The 26,997-nt window shown below is 43.3% G+C and overlaps 3 protein-coding genes across 3 annotated transcripts; all 3 read left to right on the top strand.

Annotated features, from left to right (window-relative positions):
- The first annotated feature begins 19 nt into the window (after positions 1–19).
- m4a8a (Membrane-spanning 4-domains subfamily A member 8A) lies at positions 20–3,418 on the top strand. Its single transcript, NM_001141595.1, has 7 exons — positions 20–67; positions 1,305–1,503; positions 1,626–1,739; positions 1,992–2,048; positions 2,242–2,460; positions 2,752–2,874; positions 3,016–3,418. Exons 2-7 carry the CDS (start codon positions 1,330–1,332, stop codon positions 3,079–3,081), a joined length of 753 nt encoding a protein of 250 aa, NP_001135067.1. The 5' UTR covers positions 20–67; positions 1,305–1,329; the 3' UTR covers positions 3,082–3,418.
- Positions 3,419–13,072: 9,654 nt separating this feature from the next.
- LOC106597736 (1-phosphatidylinositol phosphodiesterase) lies at positions 13,073–15,433 on the top strand. The gene is made up of 3 exons (XM_045718431.1): positions 13,073–13,378; positions 13,519–13,606; positions 14,462–15,433. Exons 2-3 carry the CDS (start codon positions 13,527–13,529, stop codon positions 15,303–15,305), a joined length of 924 nt encoding a protein of 307 aa, XP_045574387.1. The 5' UTR covers positions 13,073–13,378; positions 13,519–13,526; the 3' UTR covers positions 15,306–15,433.
- Positions 15,434–15,634: 201 nt separating this feature from the next.
- On the top strand, positions 15,635–22,065 carry LOC123743132 (uncharacterized). Its single transcript, XM_045718433.1, has 7 exons — positions 15,635–15,713; positions 19,867–20,065; positions 20,188–20,301; positions 20,554–20,610; positions 20,804–21,022; positions 21,314–21,436; positions 21,578–22,065. The coding sequence occupies exons 2-7, from the start codon at positions 19,892–19,894 to the stop codon at positions 21,641–21,643; spliced, it is 753 nt and encodes a 250-aa protein (XP_045574389.1). The 5' UTR covers positions 15,635–15,713; positions 19,867–19,891; the 3' UTR covers positions 21,644–22,065.
- The last annotated feature ends 4,932 nt before the right edge of the window (positions 22,066–26,997 follow it).

Genomic DNA, 26,997 nt, shown 5'->3' with positions numbered 1-26,997 from the left:
AGCAGGCTGGTCTGCCATTGTGATTGCACAGGACCTGTAGAGGTGTCCATCTCAATTGCAGGAAAGGGTGAGCTTTTCTGTAAAATATGTGTTGTTGAATAATACGTTTTCACTGAATTTAAATCTGTGTGTAGTTGTTTCATGCTCTCAAAAAGAAATGATGTAATTACAAAATAGTAAAAAAAAATAGATGATATTAAACAATTCACACTGCAACGTTCAGCAGTTATAATCTATGCAAACATTTCATGGTTTACATTCTCTCGTGTGTCGGGGAGGGATTTAAGTGTTTTGGAACACCCAATGGTTGAGTTTGTTTTGCATGGCCGGGTGGGCCGAGTTTGCTCATTTTAGACCATTCCATTGGTCCTTAAGTGAAATCTCTACCCACCCGGGGCACCGGGACATGCAAAACGAACTCCACCACTGACAGACAGATGTGTAACTCCTGGACAGTGCTGTATTTTACAGTACTGTTTCATCTGGTTTACTTGGACATTTATATGGTATGTGTACTTTCTGCTGCTAACAAAAAAATAAACACTATTTGTAAATACCTGTAGCGTACTTGGTACAAAATGGGTGGAGTGCTTTCTAATTCAAAATGGCTGCCATTGATGTTTTTTTCTACTGTATTATTGACTGTATGTTTGTTTATTCCATGTGTAACTAACTGTGTTGTATGTGTCAATCTGCTGTGCTTTATCTTGGCCAGGTTGCAGTTGTAAATGAGAACTTGTTCTCAACTAGCCTACCTAGTTAAATAAAGGTGAAATAAAAAATAAAAATCACCCAGGTGGGTGCTACACATTTAAGTGGATGACGTGAGTTCCTCCCTGTTTCAAGTAATTTCCCAGAAGAGGGGGTTTTATGTTGTGCACTTCCTTCACATGTGTAGCAGAAGCTCTAAACCCACTCATCACCACACTTTATGACATGCCCTATCATCTTTCAATGAGGCAAGAGATTACTGCAATGAAGGAAAGCAAAGAAACAAAATAATGGGTAGATTCACTTTAATGTTGTCCACATGGGATGGAACCTGTTTGTCACTATGACCCAATACACAGTGTAGCAGTGACAGTAAGAGGGCCCTTATTTAGGGCAAATTCAGAGTGCTGTACAATGCAATACATTCTCTAACGAAATGGATAGTTGGTCCTTTAAAAAAAATTGTATCCTACAGATACAACAGGCTTCATCAGATGTTATTGGAATGAATGTGCTCCTTTTAACATCATGACTTACAGTATAAGGCATACATATTTTAACATTAAGATGATTGTTCTGCCTTTTTGTTTTAGAGCTGTGTAACAAAGAGTGGCCAGCATGTCAGTGACTGTGACCAAAGGCGGAGGGGTGACTGTATTTACTGTGAACTCAAAAGAAGGAAGCAGTTGGCCCCTGCTGTGTCAAATACTTGGGACCCTGTGCTACAGCCCAGCATGCTCTGTGTCCCAGGGACTGAGGAGGCTCCAAGCAAGTTCCCAGTCAGCTCTGGGGGTGGGTGAACTAAAATAACACACACACTCACACCACAACATACCTGTCTATCATCACTGGGTCGCATTTGTCATCGGAAGTGAGAGAGAGTTATCTAAAATTATTATTTTCTTATTTCACAGACTATACAGATCATGGTGGGAGTACTCAACATTGGCTTGGGAGCGATCCTTGTTAGCACTGATTATTCTAGCTCACTGCGATGGATTGGGGTTCCTTATTGGCTTGGTGGTGTGGTAAGCTTACTTTATTTTGTTATCGTTTACCATGTCATCATGTTTAGTATGAAAGCACATGATTTCACTTGGGGTTATAACCACAGTAAACAAACCAGGAAACATAAGTAGCTGCCTACCTAGACTGTCTTTAACAAAATAAAATGCAGGGTTAAAGTCAAATGTCTGTGTATTTTCTTGCGAAATGTTTGTTATTTATCAGGACACATATGTGTAGGTTATTTGTATTTGATATGTGTGCCTTCTCCTTAGTTTATAGCAGTTGGCATCATGTGTATCTTGGCTGAGAAGTTCCCCAGTCCCTGCTTGGTGAGTTGTTCACTGATGCACATACCTTAACTCTTTCCTGTCATTCCTTAGCCTCATTCCCTTCCTCCATTGAACAATCATTCAATCTGATCCAGTTGAATTATAATCATCAACTGAATATCTGAGACATCTAGTACTCTGTGGTTTACTCAGTTGAGTCAAACTGGTTTTATATTCCCTGATTGTGTTTTAGGTGGGCATCAATGTGTTGATGAACCTGTCAGGTGCTGCTCTGGCCATTACTGGAATTGTGCTGTATGCTGTAGACCTGGCAAACTACAATTTCTGGTGGATTTGCAATGATGACAACTACAACTGGCGAGATGACTACTACCAGGTGACAAAACCACCCAGTGATCCGGAGAGGGATAGACTCTTGGCGAAATGCAAAGATGCCAAGCAGATTGCTCAGGTGAGTGCTTTTGAATGAAGTTTTTTAATGATATCCATCATGTGAGGAAGGTGTCCCTTCTGAGTAAAATATGAACATTTGATTAGATGGATCAAACTGCTTAATTTAGCAATTAACATGTGTGTCCATAAACAGAGATAGTGGGTACCATGTTTAAAGCACATTCTAATAGCTGGTATGCCAGTCTGTTTCTGTATTTTCCAGTGTTCACCAACAGCACTATCTTGCTAAACAATCCAGTCAACTGTCAATATGTTCAAATCCTCCTCCATGTGTTTGTTCTACCATTAGATGTTGATGAATGCCTTGGACATCGTGCTCATCGTCCTTGCAGTCCTTCAGCTTTGTGTCACCATCAGCTCTGCGGTGTTGGGTCTCAAGGCTTTGTACAAGAATGGAAAGGAGGGAAAAGAGGTATGAACAGAGAACCCTTGAACAGAGCGAATACAACGGCCATACAAATGGAAGTAGAATACGGATATGTAGATAAACATTACCTTGGTTGTGTGTTGTGTCCTGCCAAGTAATGTGTAACTTTGCTCTGATATGTTGCAGAACATCCAGGACCTGGAGCAGTATAAGCCTCTGCTGGAGGAGGTCACCACTAACCCTGCAGCTTAAAGAGCACTGATCTGATCTGATATACTTTATTGACCACGTGGGGAAATTTGTCATGGACGATTAAAGAGTGGTGCTGCTTCCACATGGAATACATAAATAAATAGAATCAAATGTATTCTACATAAATGGATCATCATACACCCCCCTCCACACCCACACATTTGTTTTTACATCCATATAGTTCACTTACTTAATTTACTTCCTTAATTTACTGTAACGCCTACTGTGACTTTGCTTCGGTTTAAATGACAACTGACACTGACTATGTCTTCATGCTTTTCCTATGTCGTTTTTCCAAAACTGAAAGGACCGTTATAAAGGGGACTATATGACTTTTTTTCTGCATTTTTATATTTTCTTACTGTATCTTTTATTCTGTTGGCCCCCCCCTAAATAAATAAACAAACTGTCTTAGCTCAACAGTTTCAAAACAGTTTTACTTAATGTTGCCATCAGGTGGCAGTCATTCCCATACAAACATTCACCATTGGTTGCTCAAAAAAATTCTTGGAGGTATATACAGGTAACTGCCAAAATAAAGAAAACAAAGTGTCTTAAGGTCTAAGCCCATAGGTCGCAATATCTACTAAGTTAATATATGGAATTGTTTTAAGATGGTCATAAAATTTATAATTTAGCCATTTGAGGACCCCTGTAGGTATATAAAAACTATATACATATTTATTGAAACATTGAATTTGGCCTTTACTGCTATAACCCATAGAAACACATTGATTAACACATTTGTACATGGCAAAACAGACAGTCCCCCCCAAAAATCGTAAGGTTTTGAAGTGTCTGTCCTATATCCTGACGTTATGCAGTTTCTCTGGACCCCCGCAAGGTTGGAGTGGGTCCCCCACTCCCTACAATAAACATAAAATGCGTCAGCCAGAGAGCCACTCACAAAGTTTAGACTACCAACCACTGTCCATGGTGCTGCAATTGGGACATATCTATGCGGTTGCCTATCGGATCGATGATAGGCTTTCTGTGGTGCCAGGGCATGTAGCGTATAGGTTTGCTTTAGCAAATGGATACATGTTTATTGGTAGGCCAATTTGGTTGTCATTTTCTCATGTTAAGCTTAACATTTCACAAAGCTGTACACAGTGCCGCCAGGCTGCCATGATTTAACATTCTGGCTGGTGGCAACAATGTAATCGCTTGTTCAGTAATTAAAGTTGGAAATTGATCCTTTTCACACATGAGTGTGAAACAGTCGCCCCAGCGTGAGTTGTTTTATGCACGTGATGTCAGAATGCACTCACTGTTCCAAAATGTGATTATTACGCAACAGGACAGTTGACATGTGCTGCCTACTAATTATCTATAGGCTATGTTTCAACTTGTCAGTTTCAAATTGTTTTCAAACAAGTTGTATTTTCTAACAACAGTTTGAATAGAGGTGTGTTAAGCCTCCTAATTAATTCACATTCAGTGTTGCGTACAATTTATGTTTGAGGCTTTACTGAGCCAGATAAACTTCTCTCTTCGAGGAGAGCCCACCGCACTGCACTCATGTTTGCGCAGATCAAGTATGCATATATTTGCCCAGTCTTGCAAGAATTGTAAAAAAACAATTCTGGTGCTCGCTTTGCCTAACTTGTTGTCCAAAGTTATTATTTGTAAGGAAAACATGTGTGCATTCCTATCAAAGTAAGTTCCTTATTTTCTGTATATCGTGTTTTCGTTTCTACTGTAGGCGCATACTGTGTGTACAGTTGAAGTCGGAAGTTTACATACACTTATGTTGGAGTCATTAAAACTCGTTTTTCAACCACTCCACAAATTTCTTGTTAACAAACTATAGTTTTGGCAAGTTGGGTAGGACATCTACTTTGTGCATGACACAAGTAATATTTCCAACAATTGTTTACAGACAGATTATTTATCTTATAATTCACTGTATCACAATTCCAGTGGGTCAGAAGTTTACATACACTAAGTTGACTGTGCCTTTAAACAGCTTGGAAAATTCCAGAAATGATGTCATGGCTTTAGAAGCTTCTGATAGGCTAATTTACATAATTTGAATCAATTGGAGGCGTACCTCTGGATATATTTCAAGGTTTACCTTCAAACTCAGTGCCCCTTTGCTTGACATCATGGGAAAATCAAAAGAAATCCCAAAAATTGTAGACCTCCACAAGTCTGGTTCATCCTTGGGAGCAATTTCCAAATGCCTGAAGGTACCACGTTCATCTGTACAAACAACAGTAAACAAGTATAAACACCATGGGACCACGCAGCCGTCATACTGCTCAGAAAGGAGGCGCGTTCTGTCTCCTAGAGATGAACGTACTTTGGTGCGAAAAGTGCAACTCAATCCCAGAACAACATCAAAGGACCCTGTGAAGAGGCTGGAGGAAACAGGTACAAAAGTATCTATATCCACAGTAAAACGAGTCCAATATCAACATAACCTGAAAGGCTGCTCAGCAAGGAAGAAGCCACTGCTCCAAAACTGCCATAAAAAAAAGCAAGACTACGGTTTGCAACTGCACATGGGAACAAAGATTGTACTTTTTGGAGAAATGTCCTCTGGTCTGATGAAACAAAAATAGAACTGTTTGCCCATAATGACCATCGTTATGTTTGGAGGAAAAAGGGGGAGGCTTGCAAGTGAAAGAACACCATCCCAACCGTGAAGCACGGAAGTGGTAGCATCATGTTTTGGGGGTGCTTTGCTGCAGGAGGGACTTGTGCACTTCACAAAATAAATGGCATCATGAGGAAGGAATATTATGTGGATATATTGAAGCAACATCTCAAGACATCTGTCAGGAATTTAAAGCTTGGTCGCAAATGGGTCTTCCAAATGGACAATGACCCCAAGTATACTTCCAAAGTCGTGGCAAAATGGCTTAAGGACAACAAAGTCAAGGTATTAGAGTGGCCATCACAAAGCCCTTACCTCAATCCTATAGAACATTTGTGGGCAGAACTGAAAAAGCATGTGCGAGCAAGGAGGCCTACAAACCTGACTCAGTTACACCAGCTCTGTCAGGAGGAATGGGCCAAAATTCACCCTACTTATTGTGGGTAGCTTGTGGAAGGCTACCCAAAACGTTTGACCCAAGTTCAACAATTTAAAGGCAATGCTACCAAATACTAATTAAGTGTATGTAAACTTCTGATCCACTGAGAATGTGATGAAAGAAATAAAAGCTGAAATAAATCACTCTACTATTATTCTGATATAAAATAAAGTGGTTATCCTAACTGACCTAATACGGGGAATTTGTACTAGGATTAATGTCAGGAATTGTGAAAACCAAGTACATTTAGACTCAGTTTAAGGTGTACGTAAACTTCCGACTTCAACTGTATGTATGTATGTATGTATGTATGTATGTATGTATGTATGTATGTATGTATGTATGTATGTATGTATGTATGTATGTATGTATGTATGTATGTATGTATGTTAATGTCCCGTTTTCAGGACCCTGTCTTTCAAAGATAATTAGTAAAAATCCAAATAACTTAAGAGATCTTCATTGTAAAGAGTTTAAACACTGTTTCGCATGCTCGACTCTAATAGGGCGTTCGGCCTTCATGAGCAGCTAGAACAGCTTCAATGCACCTTGGCATAAATTCTAGTGTGTCTGGAACTCTATTGTAGGGATGTGACACCATTCTTCCACAATAAATTTGATCATTTGGTGTTTCGTTGATGGTGGTGGAAAACGCTGTCTCAGGCACCACTTCAGACCCCTATTTCAGTCACTTCTATTTTGTTGTTGTTTTTACCACTTTTTCTCCCCAATCTCATGGAATCCAATTGGTAGTTACAGTCTTTTCCCATCGCTGCAACTCCCGTACGGAGATAGATAGAGAGATAGATAGAGGACTCATCATATACAAGTTCAAGCATGGACATTGCCATTGAGGGCTTCTACCATTAAAGTGGTCAACTAGGTTGGGATTCCTAAGAGTTGGGAGCAATCAGCCGATGAAGAAGAACATTATTTACTACTTTAAAATGGAGATAGCCTCAAAGGCACTACCAATGCTGTCACAGACACTATAATCGGACATACACAAAGATGAATCTTCAATCTAAATCTATGGCCTGTTGTTCACACATGTCAGCCCTCTCATTGGCTAGAATGGTCCCACCTGCTCTCACATCGCCCGCCTTCCATCTTTGAGGACATGTATTTCCATTGTTATAGCGGTCACTTTACTATCTTGTCAATATAATAAACAATCTTTGCTACATCACAAAACTAGCTAACAAGATTCTCAAGCTGAGATGAAAGCAGTATTACCTGAGGTTTTTGCATAATTGAAGTCTAGTGGTGTGGGGTTGTCATTGCATTTGACCAAAATGTATGTGTGCTACTCAATTATGTATATAACCCCAGATGTAAATCATTGGTCCTATACTGTCAAATCTAAAATTGTAATGCTGAGAAAAAAAGTGGGCAAATACTTTATATATAAAACATTATATTTAAAGGGGCAATCTGCAGTTGCTACATACATTTTTGGACTTAAGAATGAATGCTATAAATTGATTCTTGAATAATATAATTTATGCCTGTCACGATTCCCACCGACGGTGGCGCCCCCTCCTGCTCGGGTGGCGCTCAGCGGTCGTCGTCACCGGCCTATTAGCTGCCACTGATTCCCTTTTTTGTGTTCCCCCTTTTTGTGATTGTGTGCACCTGTTCTTAGTGGGGGTGATTAGCGGGGCTATTAGTATTAGCTGGTCCGCCTTCTCATTGTGCGGGATTGTCATTCCTGTTTGTGCTTGTGTTTACGCTTGTGCTTTTGTTTTTGCGCCGCATGTGATTTCCCCTGTGTTTGGGGCACTTTATTTTGTGTGTGCGTTATTCGCTGTTTGGGGTGGCTTGTGTGTGCTCGCCTGTTTGACCCATTAAAAAGCCACTACCCTGTGCTCGCTGCTTCCTGCGTTTGATTCCTCACTCACGACGCCCGAGCCTTACAGAATCCCGCACCACAATACTATGGAGTCAGCAGGAGCAGCGGCCAACCCCCTTCCCTCGATGGAGGAATGCTTGCTCCAACACACTACTGTCCTCTACCGAATCGGATCCGCGATGGATCAGATGATGGAGAGGATGGACCGATGGGAGAGGAGTGGTCTCCTCTCTCCACCTCCGGCTCCTCCGACGCAGCCACCTCCGCCTCCCACTGCGTCTGGCTCTGGCGCGCTTCGTCTGGCGCTCCCGAGGGAGTATGATGGAGCGGCGGCTGGGTGCCAGGGATTTCTGCTCCAGCTCGAGCTGTACCTGGCCACCGTCAGACCTGCTCCCTCGGGAGAGGAGAGCGTGAGTGCCCTCTTTTCCTGCCTGACGGGCCGAGCTCTGGAGTGGGCAAATGCTGTCTGGAATGGTCCAGACTTGGCGAGGGATCACTACCCAGAGTTCACCACCCACCCAGACCACCCTCCGGAAGGAAGAGCGGCGGGTGAGCGGCTGTTCCACCAAAGGCAGGAGACGAGGAGCGCGCAGGACTTTGCGCTGGAGTTCAGGACCTTGGCTGCTGGGGCAGGGTGGAACGACAGGGCCCTTATAGACCATTACCGGTGTAGTCTCCGGGCGGACGTCCGCAGGGAGCTAGCCTGTCGAGACACCGCTCTGTCCCTTGATGAGCTCATCGATATGTCCATCCGTCTGGACAATCTGCTGGCTGCCCGCGGGCGCTTCGGAAAGGGTCCTGTCCGTTCCACCTCCGTGCATCCCCGCCCTACTCCTATGGAGGTGGGGGGGGCTGTGCCAAGGGGCACCAGAGGAGGTGGCTCCTCCTGCACCAGCTGTGGTCGGAGAGGACACACGGCCGACCGGTGCTGGAGGAGCCAGTCTGGGAGTCGAGAGGGCAGGCAGAACACTTCTCGGTCACCCCAGATGAGTCAGCACCAGATTCACTCAGAACCCCGTGTTGGTCACGTGTTCTTACCTATTTTGTTTTCAGATTTTTTTCGCCTCTTCCCAGCATAGGGCGCTAGTCGATTCAGGCGCAGCTGGGAACTTTATGGATCGCGGACTTGCCATTAAGCTGGGCATTCCGCGAGTGCCGATAGATTCCCCCTTCCCCGTGCACTCCCTAGATAACCCGACCATTAGGGTCAGGGCTAGTCAGGGAGTCTACGGTTCTACTGGACATGGTAACGCAGGGGAATCATAAGGAACGGATTAGTTTTTTCCTTATTGATTCGCCTGCGTTTCCGGTGGTGCTGGGGGTCTTCTGGCTGGCTGATCCCAATCCCCGGATTTCGTGGAAACAGGGGGTTCTCCAGGGGTGGTCCGAGGAGTGTTCAGGGAAGTGTCTAGGAGTTTCCATAGGTGCCACGTCGGTGGAGAGTCCAGACCAGGTGTCCACCATGCGCATTCCCCCTGAATACGCCGATTTGGCGATCGCTTTCTGTAAAAAAAGGGCGACCAAATTACCACCTCATCGACAGCGGGATTGTGCGATAGATCTCCAGGTTAACGCTGCGCTTCCCAAGAGTCACGTGTACCCCTTGTCACAGGAGGAGACGGTGGCTATGGAGACATATGTCACGGAATCTCTGGGACAGGGGTACATTCGGCCCTCCATCTCACCCGCCTCCTCGAGTTTCTTTTTTGTGAAGAAAAAGGAGGGAGGTCTGCGTCCGTGCATTGATTACAGAGGCCTAAATGCTATCACGGTGGGGTTTAGTTACCCGCTACCTCTCATCGCTACGGCGGTGGAATCATTTCACGGAGCAAAATTCTTCACAAAACTGGATCTCAGGTGCGCGTATAACCTGGTGCGTATCAAGGATGGAGACGAGTGGAAAACCGCATTTAGTACCACATTGGGCCATTATGAGTACCTCGTCATGCCGTATGGGTTGAAGAATGCTCCAGCCGTCTTTCAATCCTTTGTAGACGAGATTCTCAGGGACCTGCAGGGGAAGGCGTGATTGTCTATATCGATGATATTCTGATATATTCCGCCACCCGCTCCACGCATGTGTCCCTGGTACGCAAGGTGCTTGGTAGACTGCTGGAGCATGACCTATACGTTAAGGCTGAGAAATGTGTGTTTTCCAAATGAGCCGTTTCCTTCCTGGGTTATCGCATTTCCACCACGGGGGTGGTGATGGAGTGTGACCGTGTTAAGGCCGTGCGTAATTGGCCGACTCCAACCACGGTGAAGGAAGTGCAGCGGTTCTTAGGCTTTGCCAATTACTACCGGAGGTTTATCCGGGGTTTTGGCCAGGTAGCGGCTCCCATTACCTCACTGCTGAAGGGGGGGCCGGTGTGTTTGCGGTGGTCGACGGAGGCGGACGGAGCCTTCAAGAAGTTGAAGGCGCTGTTCACCGAAGCACCCATGTTGGCGCACCCGGACCCGTCTCTAGCATTCATAGTGGAGGTGGACGCATCCGAGGCTGGGGTGGATGCCGTGCTATCACAGAGCTCGGGTACGCCATTGAAAGTCCGCCTCTGCGCTTTCTTTTGAAGAAGCTCAGTTCGGCGGAGCGTAACTATGATGTGGGGACAGGGAGTTGCTAGCGGTGGTAAAAGCCTTGAGGGTGTGGCGAAACTGGCTTGAGGGGGCTAAGCACCCCTTTCTCATCTGGACCGACCATCGAAATCTGGAGTACATCCGGGCAGCTAGGAGACTGAATCCGCATCAGGCAAAGTGGGCCATGTGCAGACTGCGGAGGCCCTATTTACCCACGTCTTCCGGCACTACGACATTGTCTCTGATCGAGGTTCCCAGTTCACATCCAGGGTCTGGAAAGCGTTTATGGAGCGGCTGGGGGTCTCGGTCAGTTTGACCTCCGGTTATCACCCCGAGAGTAATGGGCAGGCGGAGAGGGTGAACCAGGAGGTGGGCAGGTTTCTGAGGTCGTATTGCCAGGACCGGCCAGGGGAGTGGGCGAGGTACATTCCTTGGGCGGAGTTAGACCAGAACTCACTTCGTCACTCCTCTACTAACATGTCACCCTTTCAGTGTGTTTTGGGTTACCAGCCGGTCCTGGCACCATGGCACCAGAGCCAGACCGAGGCTCCTGCGGTGGAGGACTGGGTACAGCGCTCCAAGGAGACCTGGAGAGCCGTCCAGGAATCCCTGAAGGAGGCCAGTGGACGGCAGAAGAGGAGTGCTGACCGCCACCGCAGTGAGGCACCCGTGTTCTTACCGGGGGACAGGGTCTGGCTCTCGACCCGGAACCTGCCCCTCCGCGTGCCCTGCCGGAAGCTGGGGCCACAGTGTGTGGGGCCCTTTAAAGTCCTGAGGAGGATAAACGAGGTGTGTTATCGGTTACAACTCCCTTCCTATTACCGAATTAACCCCTCGTTTCATGTGTCTCTCCTCAGGCCGGTGGTAGCTGGTCCCCTGCAGGAAGGTGAGGTGCCGGAGGTCCCTCCGCCCCCTCTGGACATCGGGGGTCCCCGGCGTACAGCATACGGGCCATTCTGGACTCGAGACACCGGGTGAGGGGCCTGCAGTACCTCGTAGACTGGGAGGGGTACGGTCCGGAGGAGAGGTGCTGGGTGCCGGCGGAGGACGTCTTGGACCCATCCATGTTGAGGGATTTCCATCGCCTCCGTCCGGATCGCCCTGCGCCTCGCCCTCCGGGTCGTCCTCGAGGACGGTGTCGGCGCGCTGCGGGAGCCGCGCGTCAGGAGGGGGGTACTGTCACAATTCCCACTGACGGTGGCGCCCCCTCCTGCTCGGGTGGCGCTCGGCGGTCGTCGTCACCGGCCTATTAGCTGCCACTGATTCCCTTTTTTGTTTTCCCCCTTTTTTGATTGTGTGCACCTGTTCTTAGTGGAGGTGATTAGCGGGGCTATTAGTATTAGCTGGTCCGCCTTCTCATTGTGCGGGATTGTCATTTCTGTTTGTGCTTGTGTTTACACTTGTGCGTTTGTTTTTGCGACGCATGTGATTACCGCTGTGTTTGGGGCACTTTATTTTGTGTGCGCGTTATTCGCTGTTTGGGGTGGCTTGTGTGTGCTCGCCTATTTGACCCATTAAAAAGCCACTACCCTGTGCTCGCTGCTTCCTGCGTTTGATTCCTCACTCACGACGCCCGAGCCTTACAATGCCTCATGATCTTAGTTCAACTATCACACCCTATCAAAATCCAAAATTGTTTACAAACATTGGAGTAAAACAATGTAAATGTAAACAAACACTGCATTCTAAAAACTTGGTTGAAAAGAAAATATTAATATCATGGATGGTCAGTCCTTGCACCATCATGTTTATGAATGTGAGAGTGGTTACATTTCTCCAGGCCCATCCCTCAGCTTTTTTACCATACCATAACAGAGTTGGGGTGTCTACTTTGTTATTGTTTTAACTGCAAATTGTTCCTTTAAATTATTGGAGTTTTTTTGTGCGGTAATGAGCATAAATCCCACATGCATTCATTTAATTCTTTAATGACATGAGAATTAGGTTTAGAAGGTGAATAACAGCCTATTAGGCCTACTAACTAAATCAAAGCACTGCGCCACCCTAATGCATTTGACCTAAAGTCATATCTTATAAAAAAAATATTTACGAAAGCTGTGCTGGAAACAGGAAGTTTCGGTAGGCTTCAATTTTATAAATGCCAACAGATAATTTGTTCATTGGACATGGTGGGATGTTTTTGTGTCGGTAAAATTAATTACGCGAGAAATGGCGGTGGAAATGCCTTTATGCGCAAATATTGATTTGATATAACAATTATCATATGAAAGTACATTTGGATGTGGCGCGCGCGTAGGGGAAGGGGGTCCCGAGTGAAAACGTTTTGGGATCCCCTGGTGTAGATAATCATTGTAGGCATACTATCTAAACCAGGGGTGTCAAACTCATTCCATGGAGGTCAGAGTGTCTGCGGGTATTTATTTTTTTCCTTTCAATGAAGACCTAGACAACCAGGTGAAGGGCGTTTCATACTAATTACTAACCTTAATCAAGTACAAGGGTGGAGCGAAAGCCCGGCTCTCCGTGGAATGAGTTTGACACGTGATCTAAACTGCTGTGAAACACATTTTCCATAAGCAAAAATATAGAATTTTCAGCTGTTTGAAGCTGGTGTAGCCTACAAAACCGAAAGTAAAAGACGCAAAAACTACACTCGTCTCACATTGGTAAAGGCAGATCAAGGCTGAGAATGTACCATTTGATTTAATTAGATATTTTTGAAGTGTGCTTAAACTTTCTCAAAGGAAAAGAAAAAACAGTAGGTAAACACTACGAGGCCACACCTATCCTTTATCAGTATGCTATAATTTTGTTGCCAATCTGCAGAGGTCAGAACACCAGCGTGAAACTCCTTAGGCCAGAGCTGTATGTGAGTATCCCAGTCTTTAGCCAGGTGAAACATTTTATTTCAGTCTTGGTATAGGAAAGCCATCTAGAAAAGGTAGGCTATATAGAAAGTCAGGAGTATGATTTTTGGATTTGCATTATATTATTCATGTTTTTTGGCAGGTTGTTGAATGTTTTCCTCCTTTAACGTGACCATGAGGACCACTGAGAAAGCTCTGTTTTGCCACCTCTACATGTTACTGCTTTTTGTGTAAGTATGGCTACAGGTATTTAAAATAAGTCCCCATTAATTCCAGAACGTATATTGTAGGGGTTTACATTGTCCACTCTAAATTGAACCTACCATTTTCTTCTTTTAGTTTAAACTTAATGGAAGAAAAAAAAAGTTTATGAAAAGTGAGCAAAATGCTGAGTCAATTCATGTTTTTGTGGTATACCATACATATGGTGTAACATGTACACTGAGAGTCGGGAAGCAAGTTCAGGGAGTGTATTTTTAATAAATAAACGAACATGGAACAAAACAAGAAACAGGAGTGGCGTACTGACATGAAACATTAACGCCTAGGGATTGAACTAAAGGGAGTGATAGAAGGTAATCAGGCAGGTGATTGTCTGACAACAGGTGTGCATAATAATGAGTAGCCTGACGACCCCCCGAGTGCCGGAAAGGGAGTGTACATGACATATAGCTTTGGTGCAATGAAGTAATTCACAGGGATACACAGATATTTAGATATATACAGATATTTTTTCAACATGGTTTCTTTATTTGGCTTTTCAATATTTTACAAACACTACCACCCTCAATACCATGCTCCATTGACTGATTATATTCTCCCATCTGTGTATGAAACAGCATGGTACTTGAGTAAAGCCTCTCTTCAACATTTCATTCTCTATTATCTAGCTGATGACCTTTAAATGGTACGACATTAATTGCAGAACAAAGTGACTTTGGTAAAGTGAGTACACTGCTCAGGAAAGTGCAAGGTGACACCAATATATTTTTAGACTGAGCTTATACACCATTCATAACCTTCAAACACCAATATTACGATGACAAACAAATGAGTCAATCCTTTGTTGTATGATTTACTTTTAGAGGTTTTTGCCAAGGAAAGGACCTCTTCTTCAATGACAAAGGACTCCTACTTCCAGAATCCTACAAGATTGGCTGGATGGAGGCCATTGATGATGACAAATTAATCTCTGACATCACCATACCTGGTACCCATGACACCATGGCTCTCTATGGAGGCCCAGCGGCAGAGTGTCAGGCCTGGGATTTGGGGGATCAGCTGAGGGCTGGCATACGCTACCTGGACCTCAGGATATTCGCCTTTGAAAACAAACTCTATGTCATGCATTGGGTTGTCTACCAACACAAGTCGTTCTATGAGGTCCTTGACACGATCAGAGCATTTTTGTCCGAATTCAGAAGTGAGGCAGTTCTCATTAGAGTAAAGCCTGATTTGTTTGATAAAGATAATGTTGAGGAGCTGGTTGGAAAAATGATTATTGATGATACAGATATATGGGTGAAGTCTGACATGCCAACTATGGCTGAGGCAAGAGGAAAGATGATATTTGTACAGAAATCCAGCTTTAAGCTGGGCATTCCTCTCTTGGAAACAGACAGCAAGGATGACTATGAAGTTACTCATATTGCAGACAAGGAGAACAAAATTGTGAAACACTTGACACAAGCTTCAGGTGATTGTGGTGGGGATTATATCGTTCTGAGCTACTCCAGTGGTACTGGCATTGGCACACTGTTGGGCATGTTTTTAACTCCCAAGAAGGTGGCTGAAAAGATTGACCCATGGCTTGATCAGTATCTGAGACAGTTCTCTAGTGACCACAGCAGTGCATGTTTCGGGGTGATTGCCATGGACTTTCCTGGTATCGACCTCATTCAAACAGTCATTAAGATCAACAGTCATTAAGTAAAGAATTTAGTGATTGTAATGTAGTATTGGCATGCGCTCTTAAACAACAACACTGCACGTCTTTGTACTTTGCCCCTGCTTGCTGTATTAAAAACAAAGAAAATCATTAAAATGGCAAAGAACAACTGTGGAGTCCTTGCTTTGTGTGTGTTGTGGGGGGGTTCTTCTGTATGGCAGGAAATGACAGGAATCCATTATATGTTTATTATTCAGTGAGGGAAGGGTTAACCTCTCAGGATCTCTTTAAAGTGTGGAGGAGGACCTGTTGGAAACTAGCTGAGACTGGCTGAGCCCTCCCTACCAGCTACTTCCCTGTAAGGAAACCAAACTGAGCAACAAGCAGGCTGGTCTGCCATTGTGATTGCACAGGACCTGTAGAGGTGTCCATCTCAATTGCAGGAACAGGTGAGCTTTTCTGTAAAATATGTGTTGTTGAATAACATGTTTTCAGTGAATCTAAATCTTAAACATCTGTGTGTAGTTTCATGCTCTCAAAAAGAAATGATGTAAAAAAAAGATGATATTAAACAATTCACACTGCAAAGTTCAGCAGTTATAATCTATGCAAACAATTGTCATGGTTTACATTCTCTCGTGAGTCAGGGGATGGATTTGATTGGGGAACACCCAATGGTTGAGTTTGTTTTGCATGGCCGGGTGCTCCTTGTCGGCGGAGTTTGCTCATTTTAGACCATTCCATTGGTCCTTAAGTGAAATCTCTACGCACCGGGAAATGCAAAACGAACTCCACCACTGACAGATGGATGTGTAACTCCTGGACAGTACTATATTTTATAGTACTGTTTAATCTGGTTTACTGGGACATTTATATGGTATGGGTACTTTCTGCTGCTAACTAAAAATAAACACTATTTGTAAATACCTCTAGCCTACTTGGTACAAAATGGGTGGAGTGCTTTTGTTGATGAACAGTTACTTGAGAAGGAGACCAAGTCAAGACGCTGGACCGGGTGGATTCAGTTTATAGTAAGGCAGTTTATTATGAGACAAAGATATTTGGCAAAGCGTGCACGGACTCCTTCGTTTAGCTCATAGGGAACTAGCAGAAGAGAGCCCCGTAACATAGTGTGCATCCAATTTATACAATGAAATAACAGTGTGTTGAGGTTGAGTCTAGTAGGTCCGCTCTCCTGACTGGTCGATGAGTGGAGGGACGGTCCATTCTCCAGGTGGTGTCGACTTCCCATTGGCCCTTGGCAGTGTCCGTTGTCCTCGGAGTCCAACACACCTAAGTGTGTGTGTGTGTGTGTGTGTGTGTATTTCTGGTAATTCGTGTCTGGGTGGTTGCGATATTCATGGAATGTTGTTTTTTACACCAGTGGTCAGTTCGTGTGGCTAGGGCGCTTTCATGTCTTGACATGTTCGTGTGAGTGCTTAAGTCAGCCATCTGTCTCTGGGTGTGGTCGTGATTGGTATCAGTTGGTTGCTCAATATGTCTCTGGAATTTTGTTGTGTGCTGTTGTGAAACATGTTGTGCAAATGCCCTCCTTATATATCATTAGGTAAAACGTTAGATTATCTTTATTACACTTTCTAATTCAAAATGGCTGCCATTGATGGTATCGCCCAGGTGGGTGCTATACATTGTAAGTGGATGACGTGAGTTTCCCCCATATCGAAGTAAATAATCAGTAGCCTAAACTCTTTACCGTACAGTGCTGCAGAAATTTGTGCTGTACTGAATTGATTGAATTCATAAGTTAATTGAGCAACATGGTAATACAATTGCTGTTTCAAGTCATTTCCCAGAAGGGGGGGTTTATGTTGTGCACTTCCTGCTCATGTGTATCAGAGGCTCTACACCCACTCATCACCACACTTTATGACATGCCCTATCATCTTTCAATGAGGCAAGAGATTACCGTAATGAAGGAAAACAAAGCAACAAAAATAATGGGTAGATTAACTTTAATGTTGTCCACATGGGATGGAACCTGTTTGTCACTCTGACCCAATACACACTGTAGCAGTGACAGTAAGAGAGAAATTCAGAGTGCTGTACAATGCAATACATTCTCAAACGAAATGGATAGTTGGTCCTTTAAATAACAGTTGGATCCTACAGAGACAACAGACTTCATCAGATGTTATTGGAATGAATGTGCACCTTTTAACATCATGACTTACAGTATAAGGCATACACACTTATTTAACATTAAGGTGAATGTTCTGCCTTCCTTTTGTTTTAGAGCTGTGTAACAAAGAGTGGCCAGCATGTCAGTGACTGTGACCAAAGGCGGAGGGGTGACTGTATTTACCGTGAACTCTAAAGAAGGAAGCAGTTGGCCCCTGCTGTGATTTCATGGTTTACATTCTCTCGTGTGTCGGGGAGGGATTTAAGTGTTTTGGAACACCCAATGGTTGAGTTTGTTTTGCATGGCCGGGTGGGCCGAGTGGGCAGAGTTTGCTCATTTTAGACCATTCCATTGGTCCTTAAGTGAAATCTCTACCCACCCGGGGCACCGGGACATGCAAAACGAACTCCACCACTGACAGACAGATGTGTAACTCCTGGACAGTGCTGTATTTTACAGTACTGTTTCATCTGGTTTACTTGGACATTTATATGGTATGTGTACTTTCTGCTGCTAACAAAAAAATAAACACTATTTGTAAATACCTGTAGCCTACTTGGTACAAAATGGGTGGAGTGCTTTCTAATTCAAAATGGCTGCCATTGATGTTTTTTTTCTACTGTATTATTGACTGTATGTTTGTTTATTCCATGTGTAACTAACTGTGTTGTATGTGTCAATCTGCTGTGCTTTATCTTGGCCAGGTTGCAGTTGTAAATGAGAACTTGTTCTCAACTAGCCTACCTAGTTAAATAAAGGTGAAATAAAAAATAAAAATCACCCAGGTGGGTGCTACACATTTAAGTGGATGACGTGAGTTCCTCCCTGTTTCAAGTAATTTCCCAGAAGAGGGGGTTTTATGTTGTGCACTTCCTTCACATGTGTAGCAGAAGCTCTAAACCCACTCATCACCACACTTTATGACATGCCCTATCATCTTTCAATGAAGCAAGAGATTACTGCAATGAAGGAAAGCAAAGAAACAAAATAATGGGTAGATTCACTTTAATGTTGTCCACATGGGATGGAACCTGTTTGTCACTATGACCCAGTACACAGTGTAGCAGTGACAGAGGGCCCTTATTTAGGGCAAATTCAGAGTGCTGTACAATGCAATACATTCTCTAACGAAATGGATAGTTGGTCCTTTAAAAAAAATTGTATCCTACAGATACAACAGGCTTCATCAGATGTTATTGGAATGAATGTGCTCCTTTTAACATCATGACTTACAGTATAAGGCATACATATTTTAACATTAAGATGATTGTTCTGCCTTTTTGTTTTAGAGCTGTGTAACAAAGAGTGGCCAGCATGTCAGTGACTGTGACCAAAGGCGGAGGGGTGACTGTATTTACCGTGAACTCTAAAGAAGGAAGCAGTTGGCCCCTGCTGTGATTTCATGGTTTACATTCTCTCGTGTGTCGGGGAGGGATTTAAGTGTTTTGGAACACCCAATGGTTGAGTTTGTTTTGCATGGCCGGGTGGGCCGAGTGGGCAGAGTTTGCTCATTTTAGACCATTCCATTGGTCCTTAAGTGAAATCTCTACCCACCCGGGGCACCGGGACATGCAAAACGAACTCCACCACTGACAGACAGATGTGTAACTCCTGGACAGTGCTGTATTTTACAGTACTGTTTCATCTGGTTTACTTGGACATTTATATGGTATGTGTACTTTCTGCTGCTAACAAAAAAATAAACACTATTTGTAAATACCTGTAGCCTACTTGGTACAAAATGGGTGGAGTGCTTTCTAATTCAAAATGGCTGCCATTGATGTTTTTTTCTACTGTATTATTGACTGTATGTTTGTTTATTCCATGTGTAACTAACTGTGTTGTATGTGTCAATCTGCTGTGCTTTATCTTGGCCAGGTTGCAGTTGTAAATGAGAACTTGTTCTCAACTAGCCTACCTAGTTAAATAAAGGTGAAATAAAAATAAAAATCACCCAGGTGGGTGCTACACATTTAAGTGGATGACGTGAGTTCCTCCCTGTTTCAAGTAATTTCCCAGAAGAGGGGGTTTTATGTTGTGCACTTCCTTCACATGTGTAGCAGAAGCTCTAAACCCACTCATCACCACACTTTATGACATGCCCTATCATCTTTCAATGAAGCAAGAGATTACTGCAATGAAGGAAAGCAAAGAAACAAAATAATGGGTAGATTCACTTTAATGTTGTCCACATGGGATGGAACCTGTTTGTCACTATGACCCAATACACAGTGTAGCAGTGACAGAGGGCCCTTATTTAGGGCAAATTCAGAGTGCTGTACAATGCAATACATTCTCTAACGAAATGGATAGTTGGTCCTTTAAAAAAAATTGTATCCTACAGATACAACAGGCTTCATCAGATGTTATTGGAATGAATGTGCTCCTTTTAACATCATGACTTACAGTATAAGGCATACATATTTTAACATTAAGATGATTGTTCTGCCTTTTTGTTTTAGAGCTGTGTAACAAAGAGTGGCCAGCATGTCAGTGACTGTGACCAAAGGCGGAGGGGTGACTGTATTTACTGTGAACTCAAAAGAAGGAAGCAGTTGGCCCCTGCTGTGTCAAATACTTGGGACCCTGTGCTACAGCCCAGCATGCTCTGTGTCCCATGGACTGAGGAGGCTCCAAGCAAGTTCCCAGTCAGCTCTGGGGGTGGGTGAACTAAAATAACACACACACTCACACCACAACATACCTGTCTATCATCACTGGGTCGCATTTGTCATCGGAAGTGAGAGAGAGTTATCTAAAATTATTATTTTCTTATTTCACAGACTATACAGATCATGGTGGGAGTACTCAACATTGGCTTGGGAGCGATCCTTGTTAGCACTGATTATTCTAGCTCACTGCGATGGATTGGGGTTCCTTATTGGCTTGGTGGTGTGGTAAGCTTACTTTATTTTGTTATCGTTTACCATGTCATCATGTTTAGTATGAAAGCACATGATTTCACTTGGGGTTATAACCACAGTAAACAAACCAGGAAACATAAGTAGCTGCCTACCTAGACTGTCTTTAACAAAATAAAATGCAGGGTTAAAGTCAAATGTCTGTGTATTTTCTTGCGAAATGTTTGTTATTTATCAGGACACATATGTGTAGGTTATTTGTATTTGATATGTGTGCCTTCTCCTTAGTTTATAGCAGTTGGCATCATGTGTATCTTGGCTGAGAAGTTCCCCAGTCCCTGCTTGGTGAGTTGTTCACTGATGCACATACCTTAACTCTTTCCTGTCATTCCTTAGCCTCATTCCCTTCCTCCATTGAACAATCATTCAATCTGATCCAGTTGAATTATAATCATCAACTGAATATCTGAGACATCTAGTACTCTGTGGTTTACTCAGTTGAGTCAAACTGGTTTTATATTCCCTGATTGTGTTTTAGGTGGGCATCAATGTGTTGATGAACCTGTCAGGTGCTGCTCTGGCCATTACTGGAATTGTGCTGTATGCTGTAGACCTGGCAAACTACAATTTCTGGTGGATTTGCAATGATGACAACTACAACTGGCGAGATGACTACTACCAGGTGACAAAACCACCCAGTGATCCGGAGAGGGATAGACTCTTGGCGAAATGCAAAGATGCCAAGCAGATTGCTCAGGTGAGTGCTTTTGAATGAAGTTTTTTAATGATATCCATCATGTGAGGAAGGTGTCCCTTCTGAGTAAAATATGAACATTTGATTAGATGGATCAAACTGCTTAATTTAGCAATTAACATGTGTGTCCATAAACAGAGATAGTGGGTACCATGTTTAAAGCACATTCTAATAGCTGGTATGCCAGTCTGTTTCTGTATTTTCCAGTGTTCACCAACAGCACTATCTTGCTAAACAATCCAGTCAACTGTCAATATGTTCAAATCCTCCTCCATGTGTTTGTTCTACCATTAGATGTTGATGAATGCCTTGGACATCGTGCTCATCGTCCTTGCAGTCCTTCAGCTTTGTGTCACCATCAGCTCTGCGGTGTTGGGTCTCAAGGCTTTGTACAAGAATGGAAAGGAGGGAAAAGAGGTATGAACAGAGAACCCTTGAACAGAGCGAATACAACGGCCATACAAATGGAAGTAGAATACGGATATGTAGATAAACATTACCTTGGTTGTGTGTTGTGTCCTGCCAAGTAATGTGTAACTTTGCTCTGATATGTTGCAGAACATCCAGGACCTGGAGCAGTATAAGCCTCTGCTGGAGGAGGTCACCACTAACCCTGCAGCTTAAAGAGCACTGATCTGATCTGATATACTTTATTGACCACGTGGGGAAATTTGTCATGGACGATTAAAGAGTGGTGCTGCTTCCACATGGAATACATAAATAAATAGAATCAAATGTATTCTACATAAATGGATCATCATACACCCCCCTCCACACCCACACATTTGTTTTTACATCCATATAGTTCACTTACTTAATTTACTTCCTTAATTTACTGTAACGCCTACTGTGACTTTGCTTCGGTTTAAATGACAACTGACACTGACTATGTCTTCATGCTTTTCCTATGTTGTTTTTCCAAAACTGAAAGGACCGTTATAAAGGGGACTATATGACTTTTTTTCTGCATTTTTATATTTTCTTACTGTATCTTTTATTCTGTTGGCCCCACCCCCTAAATAAATAAACAAACTGTCTTAGCTCAACAGTTTCAAAACAGTTTTACTTAATGTTGCCATCAGGTGGCAGTCATTCCCATACAAACATTCACCATTGGTTGCTCAAAAAAATTATTGGAGGTATATACAGGTAACTGCCAAAATAAAGAAAACAAAGTGTCTTAAGGTCTAAGCCCATAGGTCGCAATATCTACTAAGTTAATATATGGAATTGTTTTAAGATGGTCATAAAATTTATAATTTAGCCATTTGAGGACCCCTGTAGGTATATAAAAACTATATACATATTTATTGAAACATTGAATTTGGCCTTTACTGCTATAACCCATAGAAACACATTGATTAACACATTTGTACATGGCAAAACAGACAGTCCCCCCCAAAAATCGTAAGGTTTTGAAGTGTCTGTCCTATATCCTGACGTTATGCAGTTTCTCTGGACCCCCGCAAGGTTGGAGTGGGTCCCCCACTCCCTACAATAAACATAAAATGCGTCAGCCAGAGAGCCACTCACAAAGTTTAGACTACCAACCACTGTCCATGGTGCTGCAATTGGGACATATCTATGCGGTTGCCTATCGGATCGATGATAGGCTTTCTGTGGTGCCAGGGCATGTAGCGTATAGGTTTGCTTTAGCAAATGGATACATGTTTATTGGTAGGCCAATTTGGTTGTCATTTTCTCATGTTAAGCTTAACATTTCACAAAGCTGTACACAGTGCCGCCAGGCTGCCATGATTTAACATTCTGGCTGGTGGCAACAATGTAATCGCTTGTTCAGTAATTAAAGTTGGAAATTGATCCTTTTCACACATGAGTGTGAAACAGTCGCCCCAGCGTGAGTTGTTTTATGCACGTGATGTCAGAATGCACTCACTGTTCCAAAATGTGATTATTACGCAACAGGACAGTTGACATGTGCTGCCTACTAATTATCTATAGGCTATGTTTCAACTTGTCAGTTTCAAATTGTTTTCAAACAAGTTGTATTTTCTAACAACAGTTTGAATAGAGGTGTGTTAAGCCTCCTAATTAATTCACATTCAGTGTTGCGTACAATTTATGTTTGAGGCTTTACTGAGCCAGATAAACTTCTCTCTTCGAGGAGAGCCCACCGCACTGCACTCATGTTTGCGCAGATCAAGTATGCATATATTTGCCCAGTCTTGCAAGAATTGTAAAAAAAAATTCTGGTGCTCGCTTTGCCTAACTTGTTGTCCAAAGTTATTATTTGTAAGGAAAACATGTGTGCATTCCTATCAAAGTAAGTTCCTTATTTTCTGTATATCGTGTTTTCGTTTCTACTGTAGGCGCATACTGTATGTACAGTTGAAGTCGGAAGTTTACATACACTTATGTTGGAGTCATTAAAACTCGTTTTTCAACCACTCCACAAATTTCTTGTTAACAAACTATAGTTTTGGCAAGTTGGGTAGGACATCTACTTTGTGCATGACACAAGTAATATTTCCAACAATTGTTTACAGACAGATTATTTATCTTATAATTCACTGTATCACAATTCCAGTGGGTCAGAAGTTTACATACACTAAGTTGACTGTGCCTTTAAACAGCTTGGAAAATTCCAGAAATGATGTCATGGCTTTAGAAGCTTCTGATAGGCTAATTTACATAATTTGAATCAATTGGAGGCGTACCTCTGGATATATTTCAAGGTTTACCTTCAAACTCAGTGCCCCTTTGCTTGACATCATGGGAAAATCAAAAGAAATCCCAAAAATTGTAGACCTCCACAAGTCTGGTTCATCCTTGGGAGCAATTTCCAAATGCCTGAAGGTACCACGTTCATCTGTACAAACAACAGTAAACAAGTATAAACACCATGGGACCACGCAGCCGTCATACTGCTCAGAAAGGAGGCGCGTTCTGTCTCCTAGAGATGAACGTACTTTGGTGCGAAAAGTGCAACTCAATCCCAGAACAACATCAAAGGACCCTGTGAAGAGGCTGGAGGAAACAGGTACAAAAGTATCTATATCCACAGTAAAACGAGTCCAATATCAACATAACCTGAAAGGCTGCTCAGCAAGGAAGAAGCCACTGCTCCAAAACTGCCATAAAAAAAGCAAGACTACGGTTTGCAACTGCACATGGGAACAAAGATTGTACTTTTTGGAGAAATGTCCTCTGGTCTGATGAAACAAAAATAGAACTGTTTGCCCATAATGACCATCGTTATGTTTGGAGGAAAAAGGGGGAGGCTTGCAAGTGAAAGAACACCATCCCAACCGTGAAGCACGGAAGTGGTAGCATCATGTTTTGGGGGTGCTTTGCTGCAGGAGGGACTTGTGCACTTCACAAAATAAATGGCATCATGAGGAAGGAATATTATGTGGATATATTGAAGCAACATCTCAAGACATCTGTCAGGAATTTAAAGCTTGGTCGCAAATGGGTCTTCCAAATGGACAATGACCCCAAGTATACTTCCAAAGTCGTGGCAAAATGGCTTAAGGACAACAAAGTCAAGGTATTAGAGTGGCCATCACAAAGCCCTTACCTCAATCCTATAGAACATTTGTGGGCAGAACTGAAAAAGCATGTGCGAGCAAGGAGGCCTACAAACCTGACTCAGTTACACCAGCTCTGTCAGGAGGAATGGGCCAAAATTCACCCTACTTATTGTGGGTAGCTTGTGGAAGGCTACCCAAAACGTTTGACCCAAGTTCAACAATTTAAAGGCAATGCTACCAAATACTAATTAAGTGTATGTAAACTTCTGATCCACTGAGAATGTGATGAAAGAAATAAAAGCTGAAATAAATCACTCTACTATTATTCTGATATAAAATAAAGTGGTTATCCTAACTGACCTAATACGGGGAATTTGTACTAGGATTAATGTCAGGAATTGTGAAAACCAAGTACATTTAGACTCAGTTTAAGGTGTACGTAAACTTCCGACTTCAACTGTATGTATGTATGTATGTATGTATGTATGTATGTATGTATGTATGTATGTATGTATGTATGTATGTATGTATGTATGTATGTATGTATGTATGTATGTATGTTAATGTCCCGTTTTCAGGACCCTGTCTTTCAAAGATAATTAGTAAAAATCCAAATAACTTAAGAGATCTTCATTGTAAAGAGTTTAAACACTGTTTCGCATGCTCGACTCTAATAGGGCGTTCGGCCTTCATGAGCAGCTAGAACAGCTTCAATGCACCTTGGCATAAATTCTAGTGTGTCTGGAACTCTATTGTAGGGATGTGACACCATTCTTCCACAATAAATTTGATCATTTGGTGTTTCGTTGATGGTGGTGGAAAACGCTGTCTCAGGCACCACTTCAGACCCCTATTTCAGTCACTTCTATTTTGTTGTTGTTTTTACCACTTTTTCTCCCCAATCTCATGGAATCCAATTGGTAGTTACAGTCTTTTCCCATCGCTGCAACTCCCGTACGGAGATAGATAGAGAGATAGATAGAGGACTCATCATATACAAGTTCAAGCATGGACATTGCCATTGAGGGCTTCTACCATTAAAGTGGTCAACTAGGTTGGGATTCCTAAGAGTTGGGAGCAATCAGCCGATGAAGAAGAACATTATTTACTACTTTAAAATGGAGATAGCCTCAAAGGCACTACCAATGCTGTCACAGACACTATAATCGGACATACACAAAGATGAATCTTCAATCTAAATCTATGGCCTGTTGTTCACACATGTCAGCCCTCTCATTGGCTAGAATGGTCCCACCTGCTCTCACATCGCCCGCCTTCCATCTTTGAGGACATGTATTTCCATTGTTATAGCGGTCACTTTACTATCTTGTCAATATAATAAACAATCTTTGCTACATCACAAAACTAGCTAACAAGATTCTCAAGCTGAGATGAAAGCAGTATTACCTGAGGTTTTTGCATAATTGAAGTCTAGTGGTGTGGGGTTGTCATTGCATTTGACCAAAATGTATGTGTGCTACTCAATTATGTATATAACCCCAGATGTAAATCATTGGTCCTATACTGTCAAATCTAAAATTGTAATGCTGAGAAAAAAAGTGGGCAAATACTTTATATATAAAACATTATATTTAAAGGGGCAATCCGCAGTTGCTACATACATTTTTGGACTTAAGAATGAATGCTATAAATTGATTCTTGAATAATATAATTTATGCCTGTCACGATTCCCACCGACGGTGGCGCCCCCTCCTGCTCGGGTGGCGCTCAGCGGTCGTCGTCACCGGCCTATTAGCTGCCACTGATTCCCCTTTTTTGTGTTCCCCCCTTTTTGTGATTGTGTGCACCTGTTCTTAGTGGGGGTGATTAGCGGGGCTATTAGTATTAGCTGGTCCGCCTTCTCATTGTGCGGGATTGTCATTCCTGTTTGTGCTTGTGTTTACGCTTGTGCTTTTGTTTTTGCGCCGCATGTGATTTCCCCTGTGTTTGGGGCACTTTATTTTGTGTGTGCGTTATTCGCTGTTTGGGGTGGCTTGTGTGTGCTCGCCTGTTTGACCCATTAAAAAGCCACTACCCTGTGCTCGCTGCTTCCTGCGTTTGATTCCTCACTCACGACGCCCGAGCCTTACAGAATCCCGCACCACAATACTATGGAGTCAGCAGGAGCAGCGGCCAACCCCCTTCCCTCGATGGAGGAATGCTTGCTCCAACACACTACTGTCCTCTACCGAATCGGATCCGCGATGGATCAGATGATGGAGAGGATGGACCGATGGGAGAGGAGTGGTCTCCTCTCTCCACCTCCGGCTCCTCCGACGCAGCCACCTCCGCCTCCCACTGCGTCTGGCTCTGGCGCGCTTCGTCTGGCGCTCCCGAGGGGAGTATGATGGAGCGGCGGCTGGGTGCCAGGGATTTCTGCTCCAGCTCGAGCTGTACCTGGCCACCGTCAGACCTGCTCCCTCGGGAGAGGAGAGCGTGAGTGCCCTCTTTTCCTGCCTGACGGGCCGAGCTCTGGAGTGGGCA

The sequence above is a fragment of the Salmo salar genome, chromosome ssa05, assembly GCF_905237065.1.
Source record: "Salmo salar chromosome ssa05, Ssal_v3.1, whole genome shotgun sequence".
Taxonomy (NCBI): Eukaryota; Metazoa; Chordata; class Actinopteri; order Salmoniformes; family Salmonidae; genus Salmo; species Salmo salar.
Note: the sequence above shows the minus strand (reverse complement) of the source record. Positions and strands in the feature narration are given on the sequence as shown.